Genomic DNA, 14,266 nt, shown 5'->3' on the forward strand with positions numbered 1-14,266 from the left:
CCATTTGGGGAGTGAACCAACAGAAGGAAGACCTTTCTCTCTGTTTCTCTCTCTCATTGTCTAACTCTGTCAAAAAAAAAAAAAAAAAAAAAAAAAAAGAGCAGCCAGAAGTTGAACCAGCTTCCCATATGGGATGCCTTGGCTGCTGTGTGACTTGCTGTGCCTCAATGCCAGTCCCAGATACTGTCATTTGTAAAATCAAACCAACTGAAATTATTAGTTTACTTTGTTCTGATGAGTTTTGATTACTTATGGTAATTTTTCTAAATACTATGGGGTACAGATTTTAGGGTTATGTAATTATGAGTATCAGCATTCTGACTAAATAACTGTAGACAGATGAAATTCAGGGTCATGTTTTTCCTGTGCTGGGTGAATTTTAATTTTTCCCTAATTTGCCATTTTGCTGAGTAGGTAGTCACAGCTCTCTGGAGCAACTTTGGCTGAGAGCTTGTATTTGAGGTTGACTTGTCTTCTTTATGCAAACATGGAATGGCTGCTGGAACCTTCTCTGTCCAAGCGCTTCTCTCCTCAGTTGCCATAACAACTCTATCATCAGTGTACGTGCTTGACATGCTCTGATGTTTGTTTATATTATTTTCCATCATTTGGGCATTCCCTGGAAATGCACTTAACATTTTGCCATTAAAGATGTTGTGAATAGCATCTTTTTTTTTATTTATTTTTTATTTATTTTTTATTTTTTTTGACAGGCAGAGTGGACAGTGACAGAGAGAGACAGAGAGAAAGGTCTTCCCTTGCCGTTGGTTCACCCTCCAATGGCCGCCGCGGTCGGCGCGCTGCGGCCAGCGCACCGCGCTGATCCGATGGCAGGAGCCAGGAGCCAGGTGCTTTTCCTGGTCTCCCATGGGGTGCAGGGCCCAAGCACCTGGGCCATCCTCCACTGCACTCCCTGGCCACAGCAGAGAGCTGGCCTGGAAGAGGGGCAACCGGGACAGAATCCGGTGCCCTGACCGGGACTAGAACCCGGTGTGCCGGCGCCGCTAGGCGGAGGATTAGCCTAGTGAGCCGCGGCGCCGGCCGTGAATAGCATCTTTAAGACAAAGATTTCAGTTCTTGGTCTGACAAGAACTTACCAATATTGTTTTAGTTTCCGGGGGTGGTTGTAACAAAGCCTCACTTACTGGTTAGTTGGAAACAACTGATATTTATTCTCTGACAGTTTGGAGGCTTGCAGTGAAATCAGGTTGTTGGTAGGCCTGTTCTATTTCTGAAGACTTTAGGGGAGAATCTTCCATTCCTCTCCTACTTTTGGTGCTATGTGCAGGCCTTGGTATTCTTTAGCTTATAGGTGTATCACTTAATTCATTGTTTCCATCATCACCTGGTATTGTCTGTGTGCATTTATGTCTGGGTCTCATAAGAACAATAGTCATATGGGTTTTGTTCATACTCTGTCTGGTATGACCTCATCTTACTTCGAGTGTCCAGGAAGACCTTGTATTTGAATGTACCAGAACATATCTTTTTTTTTTTTTTTTTAAAGATTTATTTATTTGAAAGGCAGAGTCAGAGACAGAGACTATTCATCTACTGGTTCACTTTCCCAATGGCAATAATGGCTAAGGCTGGACCAGGGTGAAGCCAGGAATATGGAACTTCAACTGGGTTTCTCAAGTGTCTGGGAAAAGTACAGGAACTTGGGGACATTTCTCCACTGCTTTGCCAGGCTCATCAGCAGGGAACTGGATCAGAACTGGAGTAGCTAGGATTTGAACCAGCTCTCATGGGATGCTGGCATTACAGGCAGCAGCTTGACTTGCTGTGCCACAGTGGCAGCCCCTGAACATATCTTTTTTAGAAGATAAATTCAATTTATTGATATTAATACTTCAATGCATTGCATGTTTTAAAGGGATATGAGATGAGTTTATAACATTTAAAGGCTGTTTATTCTGTTTAAAGTCTGTTTCCTATCTGGTTTTTCCCAGTAACCTAGTTTCCTTCTGTTGAGGTATTCACTATCAATAGACTCTTTTATGGCTTTGCATGGATGCTTACACATTGTTCAGAAGTTCCAGTAAGGATAAATGATAAAAAATTAGCTGGGAGGAGGATATGCCTTATCCCTCCAGGGTGTTCATTTCACACACACCCTGAGGAATAATTGGGTAACCAGTGATCAGAGGCTTGTATTCTTGGAATATGCAGCAATGCTTTATGTGGATACTTGGGGCCCATGGTAAATCACATCTCCCAAAGAGAATCTGTGCGACTAGTCAGCTAATTATGGCTAATGTCTGTTGTTTGCACGATGACCAGACTCCACTACCAGCTGATGTAACCTACTCAGTGCAGACACAGCACTTAACAGATAAACTTATTTTGAATATTAACCGTTGAAACTATAAAGGATGTGGAGGAAGCTTACAGGGAACAAGACGATTTTTCTTTATTAAAATTTTTGTTTTTTGATAGACTGGAAAAGGATTTTTTCCCCTTGATCACAAGGATACTTTTTACTGTTTTAAATAGAAAAACAATTTTAGAATTTATTTTTCATTTTATTTGAAAGATGGGGGGAGAGAGATGACAGAGACAAATTTTGTCTGCAGGTTTATTCCCTTAATGCTCCTAATAGCCAGGGCTGGGCCAGGCCGTTTTGTGGAGCCAGGAACTCAAATCTAAATTTCCCTTGTGGGTAACAGGGACCCAAGTACTGGAGCCATAACCTACTGACTTCCAGGGTGTGCATTAGAAAGAAACTGAATTGGAAGCCACATAGCCAATAGGGAATATGAGTGTTCCAAGAAGTATCTTTAACTTCCTGTCCCTGTCTTGAAGATTGAAAAAAAAAATACCAATTTGCTATTTAAATTGCTAATTTAAATAGTCATGTGTTTATCACAAACTGATTTTTTTTTTAAATTTTTTTGACAGGCAGAGTGGACAGTAAGAGAGAGACAGAGAGAAAGGTCTTCCTTTTCCGTTGGTTCACCCCTCAATGGCCGCTGTGGCCGGCGCACTGTGCTGATCCGAAACCAGGAGCCAGGTGCTTCTCCTGGTCTCCCATGCGGGTGCAGGACCCAAGCACTTGGGCCATCCTCCACTGCACTCCCGGGCCACAGCAGAGAGCTGGACTGGATGAGGGGCAGCCGGGACAGAATCCAGCGCCCCGACCGGGACTAGAATCCCGGGTGCCGGCGCTGTAGGTAGAGGATTAGCCTGTTGAGCCGCGGCGCTGGCCCACAAACTGATTTTTTAACCAGTGTTTCTGGTGTTGACTGCAGTCTTTGAGGCTTTGGTAGAATGCTTCTGTCTACTGATGTTTCAAATTTAAAGTACTTTAAATCTATTCTGCAGACAAGTATCTTTGTATTATTAGGATCTTTTTCTCTTTTTTTTTTTTTTGAAGATTTATTTTATTTATTTGAAAGAGTTAGAGAGGTAGAGACAGAAAGAGAGGTCTTCCATCCGCTGGTTCACTCCCCAGATGAGCACAACGGCCAGAGCTACACCGATCCAAAGCCAGGAGCTTCTTCCAGGTCTTCCCACGCGGGTGCAGGGGCCCAAGGACTTGGGCCATCTTCTGCTTTCACAGGCCATAGCAGAGAGCTGGATCGGAAGTGGAGCAGTGCCCATATGGGATGCCGGCGCTTCAGGCCAGGGCGTTAACCCACTGCGTCACAGTGCCTGTCCCTGTTTTTCTTTTTTATGTGTTAGCTGTGTATTACTTGCTGTATACAAACACTTTCGGTATGTGACAAGATGGGTAACACATAGATATGAGACTTTTAGAAAATTTTGACATTATAATGGATTCCATAGCAATCATATGGTATTAGCAGTTAGAATGCCTTCTCCATTGTGTGTGAAAGCAAATATTACTAGTATATTTTCTTTAAACCTTTTTTTTTTTTTTTTTTTTTTAAGATTTATTTATTTGAAAGGCAAGCTGGTGCTGCAGCTCACTAAGCTAATCCTCCACCTTGCAGCGCCAGCACACCGGGTTCTAGTCCTGGTTGGGGCGCCGGATTCTGTCCCGGTTGCCCCTCTTCCAGGCAAGCTCTCTGCTGTGGCCAGGGAGTGCAGTGGAGGATGGCCCAGGTACTTGGGCCCTGCACCCCATGGGAGACAGGATAACTACCTGGTTCCTGCCATCGGATCAGCGCGGTGCGCCAGCCACAGCGCGCTGGCCACGCGGCCATTGGAGGGTGAACCAATGGCAAAAGGAAGACCTTTCTCTCTGCCTCTCTCTCTCACTGTCCACTCTGCCTGTCAAAAAAAAAAAAAAGAAAAAAAAAGTAAAAGAGTTACACAAAGAGAGAAGGAGAGGTGAGGGGGGAAGATGGGGAAGTCTTCCATCCTCTCGTTCACTCTCCAATTGGCTGCAATGGCTGGAGCTGCGCCAATCTGAAACCAGGAGCCAGGAGCTTCTTCTGGGTCTCCCAAACGGGTGCAGGGCCCCAAGCACTTGGGCCATCTTATACTGCTTCCCCAGGCCATAGCTGAGAGCTGGATCAGAAGTGGAGCAGCTGAGACTTGAACTGGAGCCCATATGGGATACTGGCACTGCAGGTGGTGGCTTTACCTGCTATGCCACAGCTCCAGCCCCATACTAATATATCAAAATAAATTTATGGGGCCGGTGCTGTGGTACCAGCATCCCATATGAGTGTGGTTCTAGTTGTGGGGAGCAACTCGGACTATACTGTTACTGGAATTAAGACTTATTCTATGCATCTGCTCTCCCACAATATGGCGCTGGGAGAGAAGAAAACAGCTTCTGCACAGCTGCCTCCAGTTCAGCCAATAAACTGTAGGACTTGCTCCTGATTGGAGGAGAGCAGCGTACTCGGCGTGTGGGCAGCCGAGTTGGGATTGGCGGAGGAGGACTATAAAGGAGAGAGACGGCATGCATCAGGAACATCTAAGAGGAACATCTAAGGGGAACATCTAGCTGAAGGAACACCTGTGCAGCCCCCGAGAGAGCCGGCCGGCGGTGTGCCGCTCCCCTGCGGAAGTGGGGAATGTGGCCAGGGGGAACTGCCCTTCCACGGAGGTGGAAGGGACAGTAGCCAACCCGGGAAGAACCAGCAGCAAACCCGGGGAGGGCCGAGCAGACGAAAGAACAGCGCAGGGTCCTGTGTTGCTCCTCCACGAAGAGGGGGAGCGACACTAGTCCCGGCTCCTCTTCCAATCCAGTTCTCTGCTATGGCCTGGGATAGTAGTAGAAGATGGCCCAAGTCCTTGGGCCCCTGCACCCACTTGTGAGACCTGGAAGAAGCTCCTGGCTCCTGGCTTTAGATCAGTGCAGCACTGGCCATTGCGGTCATCTGGGGAGTGAACCAGCAGATGGAAGACCTCTCTCTTCTCTCACTACCTCTCTCTGTAACTGTCTTTCTAATAAATAAAATAAATCTTTTAAAAAAATTTACAAGCTGTGATTATTGAATACTTATAGTTAGATTTTAATTCTACTTAACATTTAGAATTTTATTTTTAACAATCCTAATTTATTTAAGACCATTAGAATTCATCTTTGCTTCTAATGTTTAACATCTCTGGTTTGAAGTCTTCTGATAATAGAATAACAGAAAACTGTAAAGATGGTTATGAGATCCTTATATCTTTTTCATTTTTTCCTCACTGATAATGTCTCTTTCTTTGGAGAAAGCAAAATACTGGATTGCCATATGCTTTTATTAGTATGGCTATGCAAGAATATTACTGAACATTTCTGTTCAAGCTAGGTGAAATGTTCAAGCTAAGTGAGAATGGAAGCTGGTGCTGTGTGCTAGGTGAGGAGAAGATGAAAACTACACAGTACCAATCCTTGTTTTGGATGGTAAGAGACAGTAAGGTGGTGGTGATTTTCCAGAAAACTCTTGACGCTTGATGAGTGTTCTTTGGAGTCTTTTACTACTAGGTATTACTACTGGCCTAAGATTACGTACATCCAGATATTCTCTGTCAGTTATCCCTCACTGCCATTGGGTTTGATATCTGCTCTTTTGACATTAGAATTGAGTATAAATAAGGTCACTCAAGGACATTGCATCGCTAGTCTTTATTCCAGAGGTAAGAGAATCAGGTGGTGTCACAGTGTCCCTCCTCTTTTGAGGAAGATTGTTTCTGTTTGTCTTGTGACAACATGTTTTTCTTACAGGTTTTGGATTTTCATTTCCTAATATTGTAGAACTGCTAGATGTGGTAGGAATAGAATTGTTAGTGCCTTCATTCCCGACCCCACTTTCCCATTAAAGTTTGTCTTCTTGATTCTGTAAGGTAACATAATGCTACAGGAGTTTCCATTTGCTAAACATTTATTAACTCTGCTGCCAGAAGTTTTAAAATGTCTTAGTGTGGTTGAATTATCCAAATGTTTATATTGTAGAACATCATTTTAGTCCTCAGCATTTTTTTTTCTGACAAAAATGTTTTATTTGACAGAAAACCTGATCGTGAGAGAGCTGAGGATTTTGATCACACGAATAGAGAATCTCACTATTTTGGCCTCTCCCCTGAAGAACGCAGAGAGAAGCAAGCCATAGAAGAATCTCGTTTACTTTATGAGATTCAGAACAGAGATGAACAGGCTTTCCCAGCCCTTTCCGTATGTATAAGAGATTTTTAAAAAGTTGTTGTTTAGAAGTCTCCTTTGTTACAGTTTCTATGTTAAACCATAGTGTGTAATGGTGAGCTAATTTTGGAACTGAAGGATACCTTAGAGATAATGTAGCTTTCCCTGGGTTTTACATTTTACATGTGGAATGTGAAGTGTAGCTTTAATGCTAAAATGTTTATGACATTTGAAGCAAGTTTATCGGTTTTCTCACTTGCAGTTTAGTGCTATCTTTTGAACTAAAATGTTTAACTTGCCAGCAAAAGTCATGTGCATAGAGGTTCATCATTCACTTATACTTTATAAGATATATCTATAAAATCAGAAGACTTTTTACTGTTTATTACACCTACCTAGTGCCTCATACATACAGGGAGAGTCTTTCAGACTGATTACTGTTAGAGGTGGTAGCATGTGTAACCCTGTTTCTTTGTCTTTGCTGTCTTGTATATGACAGAAAGGAGTGGTCTCTACCTCCAGGGGAGTGAGAAGGGAAACTATTCTTATGTAAAATGGAGTGTGTGTATTCTGTGAGGAGGGTTTGTAGACAGCTACTAAAAGAGATAACTAGTTCATTGTTGGTGCTGAGAACCCTGTGCCTTTGGTCTTTAAAGTCTTGGTAAGTGGTACCCAATTGACTTATGACCCAATTGACTTACCTGAATGGTAACAGTAGATTAACAAACAAAATAGGAGGCTACCCACTATAAGACATTAAACCCTCCCATGCTCAATTCTCTTTGTTTTGATTGTGGGATTCCTTAGAGGCCTAAGGAATAATTTAGTTGAAAGCAGCTGGTCTGGAATTGTAGTTCAGTCTGGCACAGGGGATTGTATTTAGGAATTACTGGAAGTGGTACCCAAATTCATATGTGAATTGGTGTTGTCTGTGTGTAAAGTACCTTTATGTCATATCCTGTATGTAAATTTTCCATAAAATTTAATAACTACCAATCCTTTATGCTTATACTATAACCTTTTTTTCAGTTAGTGGATGATAAAAGTACAATTATTAAAATGTGGGGACAGGTAGTAAGTTTTTTAAATTGTTAAGTGTGTTCTCAATAGTCACAATTTTTACTTAGTGATTTGGATTTAGTATTAAATTTGGTAGTGATTCAGGTGTATTTTCTGGAAAAATTCCTGAAAGAGAAGGCTAGCATTTTCCTGGTTAGCTATGTGAAACATTTACTTTGAGTACTAGAATTGAAACCCGAAACCTTCAGCTGTAATTCAGCTTAAAACCATGACTTACTATGGTCCCTTTGTTTCACAGTTTAGAAGGTTGGATCTCATGTAGAGCTTAGGTGATTTCCTGACAGGCAGTGGACTTTCTATGATAAAGAATTGTTAATTGGCATTTATGTTTATTCCTATCCACAAAGAAATGTACCTCTGTAGTGACTTTAGAAGGTTGGTACAGGTAATGCTGTGATTTGTGAAGAGTGTAGGTTGTAACATGAACGCTTAGTCAATGTGGCTTTCTGAAATGGGGATGTGAAAATATCTGACTAATTTAGGATAAAGGTGTGACCCCCTAATACTTGGGAGTTGGTAATTAGACTTTTAATGTAGATTATATATAATTAAATTTGGACACTAGAATATCCTGTTTTGTAGTATAAGAAGTATGAAAATATACGGCTATGGGTTTTATGATTTTTAGTTAGAAGTATAAAGAGTAAGATTATTTAAAGGACTTTTGCTCATCTATTTGTGGATAGATCTTTAACACAAAGTGTTGGGTTTTTTTCATTGTAAGATGTCATCAGTCAGTACATCAGCTTCTCAAAGTAGCAACCCATGTGTCCAGAGAAAATCATCCCACGGAAGTGATAGAAAAGGAAACAGACGGAGAATGGACACAGAAGAACGGAAGGACAAAGGTATTATAATTATAATTTGAAAGCAGGTGTTAGGGATCTGTCTGGTATGAAATCTTATCCAAGAACACCCTCCCTCATCTACAGTTTCAGTTACCTGCAGTCAACTGTTGTCAAAAATATTAAATGGAAAATTTCAGAGATAAACAATTCGTAAGTTAAAAAATGTGTCCCATTCTGCATAGTGAAGTGTGATGAAATTTCATGGTACCTTGTCCCACCCAGGGTGTGAATCATTTCTGGGTCCAGCGTATCTGTTGTATATGCTGCTTGCCTGTTAATCACTGTCTCAGTATTGTAGTACTTGTGTTTACTTGGTAATTGCACCAAAGCACAAGAGGAATTATGCTGGTGGTTCAGATATGACAAAGAAAAGCCATCAGGATCTCCTTTTAAATGAAAAGGTCCAAGTAAGATATTTTGAGAGAGATAACCACTTTCATATAACTGTTACTACAATATGGTTATTAATTATTAATCTTAGCTATTACTAATCTTTTACTGTGCTTCAATGTGTAAATTAAGCTTTATCCTAGGAATGCTTGTATGTATAGGGAAAGCATAGTGCACATATACAGGGTTTGATATTACCTGGTGTCTTAGCCTGTTTTCCCCATGAATAGGGATACTACTGTATTGGAGAGAGAACACTTAAAATTGTTAAGCAGTATATCCAGTGTCACATATTGGACCATCACAGATAAGCAATGAATCAGCCTAAAGCATGTTAAGCGTTACTCTAAAAACTTTTTCATTGACTAAACATGGGTTCAAATTGTGCTTTGGCTTCATCTTTGAATTTTGTTCTTTGTTCTGTGCTCAAAACTGGAGGTGATGCTTTTTTTGTGTGTGTGGTCTGTTATAGACTCTGTCCATGGATCTACTCACTTGGATAAAAAACCTGAACCAAGTACATTAGAGGTAAAAATTTTAAGTACTGATCTTTTCCCCTGCTACTGATGATGTAATGGGAAGAAGTGGAAGGAACAGATGGAAATGATCTCACCGTTTTGTAACTATGTATTAGGGAAGTAGAAAAATAGGACAGAGGTGATAGAGCTTGAAAGGTCACTCACAAACTTTTTTTTTTTTTTTTTTTTTTTTTTTTAAAGAGAGATTTGTTTATTTGAAAGAGTTGCAGAGTTGCAGAGAGAGAGAGAGAGAGAGGGAAGGAGAGATCTTAGAACCGGTGGTTTACTCCCCAAATGGCTGCCAGCAGCCAGAGCTGGGCTGATCAGGAGCCAGGAGTCTCTTCTGGGTCTCCCGTGTGGGTGTAGTGGCCCAAGCACTTGGGCCATCTTCTACTACTTTTCCAGGCCATAGCAGAGAGCTGGATTGGAAGTGGGCAGCCAACACTTGAACCAGCACCCATATGGGATGCCAGAACTGCAGGCGGCGGCTTTACTTGCTATGCCGCAGCACTGGCCCCACAAACTGATTTTTTTTTTAAGTTGCTTATTTTCATTTTATTCGAAAGGTGCTACATAAAAAGAAAAAAGTCTCCAGTCTGCTGATTAATTCCCCCAGTAATAGTTGGGACTGAGCCAGGTGCCCAGAACTCCATATAGGACTCCCACATGGGTGAGGGACCCATATACTTGAGCTATCATCTACTGCCTCCCATGGTACACATGAGCAGGAAGCTAGAATCAGGAGCTGAGCTGGGACTATAACCTAGGCACTCTAATATGGGATGTTGGAATCCCAAGTGGTGGCTTAACCCCAGAGCCATATATCTGCCTCATGACCATTTCTGTGTGGTACATTATTAGGATGCCCAATTTGAGTTGTTAGAAAACACCTTTTACTCTCTGTCATGCAGTATAATATTATAGATTGCTATTTTTAAAGAAGATAGTGCTGCTTGAAATTATGCCTTTAATAAAAAACTGCCTAGTGATTTGCTATGATAAAATTACGCTGACAAAGTCAATCTACCTATGGAAGATAGACACGTTGGAAAAAATTCTTATGAGAGAATTCTGTCAGGTGCAGGTAGGGTGAGTTGTAAAGGAAACCACAGTTAACCCAGAATGTGATTTTTTGGAAAGAAAAATAAAGCTCTGTTGGTTCTTTTTGCTTCTAAAGAATATTAGTGATGATAGATGTGCAAGAGTTTCATCACCATTGAAGTCAAAGAAATTAGAGTGCCCATCTCCTGCAGAACAAGTAAGTGGATTGTTGCAATTGACCATTGAATGTACTATCTTCTGGAGTTTTTTCCTTTGTATGTGGTCATTATAAAACAAAACACCTAACCATCTATATAGGGAATTGGAGATTATTCTAGCATTACAGTTTAGAAGCAGTTATGATTTACATGTAATTCTGATATTGGTGTTAGTCCAGAACATTCTCAGTGTTTTTGGGAAGTTGTTTTCTAATCATCATTTCCTGGCCATTCTTGTGGATTGATTTTGCATGAGTTTGTATTTATTAGCTTTATACTTTGTACTTTGTGGTAAGTTGGCTTGAAAATTAAGTTTTTGAAGGAGTCATTGCAAAGAGTTGACTATGTCTTTAACAATTATTTCATATCCAGGTAGAAGACAGTACCACCAGTTTATAAAATTTAATGATGAAGAAACCTGAGTTCAGCAGAAATTTTAGTTCTTGGTCTATACAGGGGTAGAAAATGACAAATGCTTTTCAATGAATATTGTTCATTTTAATAGGAAAATAAAGTATTTCAGAAAGTTTATGGAAATGCATATTATGAAAAAGCATGGGTTTACAAATTTTTTTTGCACCAAAGCCATTTTTAACTGCAGTTTCCACAAATGTGGAAGTATCCTTGTATAATAGTTACAAGGTGTGTCTTTGTATGAAGAACTTTTTAAAATAACTCAGAAATTTCAAGATGGTCTCATTGATTTTGCTCACTTGCCTTAAAAGCACTTTGTCTTTTTGCTAGCTCTGCTAGTGACTTCTGTGACTTTTGAAGGGCAGCTCTTGGTTAGGAGTAAATCTGTTTATATGGTTTTTTTTAGATTTTTTTTTTGTTTTTATTTGTAAGACCAGAAGGACCATCTTTATTTGTATAAGGAGGCAACTCAGAGTTGATTAAAATCTGTGCAAAATGATTCTTGTTTTCTCTCTTCTGTTCTTGAAGAAGCCAGCAGAACATGTGTCTCTGTCAAATCCAGCTCCCCTTCTAGTGTCTCCAGAGGTCCATCTAACTCCTGCGGTGCCTTCTTTACCAGCCACTGTGCCAGCCTGGCCAAGTGAACCTACAACTTTTGGACCAACAGGTTAGAGAAAGATTTAGAAAATCCAACCAGTTAACCAACCAATAACAGTCTGAGAGTGCAGATTATTGAGTGAAAGCTTACCTCAGAGTAGGGTTAGATGCTTGGAGCTTGCAGAGTTTTCTGTGAGCCTCTGCTTCTCTGCTTTCAGCATGGGAGGGCCAGGTACGTTTGGGAGGTCTTCCTTGAGAAATGTTCTCATAATTAGGGGCATGATGTTTTGAGCTGGTTAGCTCCAGTGAGTGCTTTGGTCACTCAGGAGTAACTGATGCCACAATTTGATGTTTTCCCCAGGATTCTGTTCATTATGAGCCCTTGTTCAAACCCTGGCCAGACCCCGTGTCTTACACTTAAACTTTTAAGATCTTCAATTAGAAGATACTGACTCAAAGCTTGTTTCCTGGGATCATTTCCTCCTCTGTGTTCAGGAGGCTGATTGTTACATAGAGGGCTTGTTTAGATTGCTGAACTACATAGGCACACTCTTTTACCAGCTGTGTCAGTTGTATAGCATCCTTTCTTTTGTAACTCAGTGTCAGCACATTTCTGGAGAATTATTATTTTCATGTTTTTGTAGCTTTCGATTCCTTTCTCCTTGTAGGTGTCCCTGCTCCAATTCCTGTTTTATCGGTGACACAGACTCTGACCACTGGACCTGATTCTGCTGTATCCCAAGCTCATTTAACACCTTCTCCAGTTCCTGTGTCAATACAGGCAGTTAACCAGCCCTTGATGCCTTTGCCTCAGACATTGAGCCTTTACCAGGACCCACTGTATCCTGGGTTTCCTTACAATGAAAAGGGAGATCGAGCCATTGCACCACCTTATTCACTGTGTCACACTGGAGAGGACTTGCCTAAAGGTTAGTTCCTTATCCAAGTTCAAATTGATTGATTGTATTTATCAAGTACCAACAGGTTTAGGGAGAAATGACGAGATGGAAGTAGCCACCAAAGGTCTGGTAAGACCAAAGAAGGAAATTACTCGGGGAGGGCAGCAGGCTAATGGCCATCCACTCCTATTTCATCTTGGTTTTATTGGAAAATGATTTTTATATGCTTGGTGGTGGCTCCCCTCCCATGTCATTTTTTCATAAACAGCTTTGAAACCGTTTCGGATTAGGATCTTATAATTTCACAACTAGATTCCTAAACATGGTTGAACTTTCTCAGTTTTGTTTTGCTTTTTTGACGTACTGATTTGATTTTTTGAACTACCTGTATTACCTGTATTATGAAGATTGGGTATAATACATAGCTATTATTAAATGCTATCTGCAATGATTTATTATTTGTTTAAACAATTCTTTTAAAATTCACTTGCTCTCTCTTTTGCCTGCTTCATTTCTGTAAAGCTTCAAAGAGTATTGTAATGACTACCTATATGTTGTTTACCTGGATTTATGTGGATAAATCCATTAATGGGTGGTTTGAATCAAATGGTGACTACCTAATGGCAAGTGAATACCTTAACTGTTAATGTCCTACAAATGTTTTTTATAAGTAAGGTTTGCATTTAATTATTCTTGCATTTTCATAATTTTTTAAGCTCCAAAGAAGAGTTGAAAAAGATACAGTGAGCACCTGAATTTGCTTTATTCAGATTGCTTTAATCAGATAAAAATCAAAATTTGTTTTGGGAGTTGGATATTAATATCAAAAAAACCTACTGAACCTGGAATTACTAACAGTTAGTTTTTGGATTATTAGGTTTTATCTATGTTTCATAATAGGTTAGAGGAAGTAATTCTGGTAGGTGAAATGTTAAAACTATTGATTAAAGATGATGAACAAGTTCAAGCTTTGTGAATATGTAATTTAGTGAGTGATTATTTTATTTTCAGATAAGAATATTCTTCGTTTCTTCTTCAATCTTGGAGTGAAGGTATTTACATTTTATCATTTGAAAAGTATTTTAAAATAAATTTAAGTACTGTTAACTATGTCAGTAACTTAAGGTTTACTAAATCTTGTAATTTTAAGAACCAGTTTTTTTTTTTAGTACTGTATGGTTTAAAATTTGCTTCTGGTTGGGTGTAAAGATGCTGGTTTTTGCTTGCTTTTCTTTTTAATTGATGGTAGACAACCTTGTGAGTGTTCTCAGGCGATGAACATATCCCTGTGTAGCCTAATGGAAATTCCCTTAAGAGGGCCTGGATTGATAGACAAAAATTCGGCTGTGACATTTTTCTAGATGTCTCGTTCTGGATATGCCAGTTCGTGTTTTTTCACCGTAGCTTCATTTATGCAATGGGGGTAATACTCTTCTGTTTGCTTCAGTTTGTTGAAAGCATCAAGAGAAATGTTATGAGAAAGTATTCCTGTATTAGATTGTGTGGTTCACTAGCCCAGCAAGGAGGCCCTTTAGGAAGTGGTCAACCTAGAAATAACATTCCTTAGAAAGAGAAGCTGGAGAATTCTGTCCTTGTCACTCAGTGCTGGTTGTCTCCTGTTCTGCGTTAGTTTCCTTGGGTTCCAGACAGTTGTAATATGAAATGAGGTGTTTGGCTGAACAGTTTCATGAAGACTTGATTAATTTCATCATCTGTG

The 14,266-nt window shown here is 40.2% G+C and overlaps 1 protein-coding gene across 6 annotated transcripts in view; it reads left to right on the forward strand.

Annotated features, from left to right (window-relative positions):
- OTUD4 (OTU deubiquitinase 4) overlaps positions 1-14,266 on the forward strand; it is a 58,539-nt gene that overhangs the window by 38,379 nt on the left and 5,894 nt on the right. For all 6 annotated transcript variants that reach the window (XM_051819399.2, XM_070047487.1, XM_070047485.1 and 3 more), the window contains exons 14-20: positions 6,415-6,577; positions 8,349-8,472; positions 9,335-9,390; positions 10,558-10,638; positions 11,582-11,720; positions 12,319-12,579; positions 13,561-13,601. In XM_051819399.2, coding sequence (XP_051675359.2) covers positions 6,415-6,577; positions 8,349-8,472; positions 9,335-9,390; positions 10,558-10,638; positions 11,582-11,720; positions 12,319-12,579; positions 13,561-13,601 — 865 coding nt within the window. The remainder of the gene's footprint in view (positions 1-6,414; positions 6,578-8,348; positions 8,473-9,334; positions 9,391-10,557; positions 10,639-11,581; positions 11,721-12,318; positions 12,580-13,560; positions 13,602-14,266) is intronic.

The sequence above is a fragment of the Oryctolagus cuniculus genome, chromosome 8 (assembly GCF_964237555.1).
Source record: "Oryctolagus cuniculus chromosome 8, mOryCun1.1, whole genome shotgun sequence".
Taxonomy (NCBI): Eukaryota; Metazoa; Chordata; class Mammalia; order Lagomorpha; family Leporidae; genus Oryctolagus; species Oryctolagus cuniculus.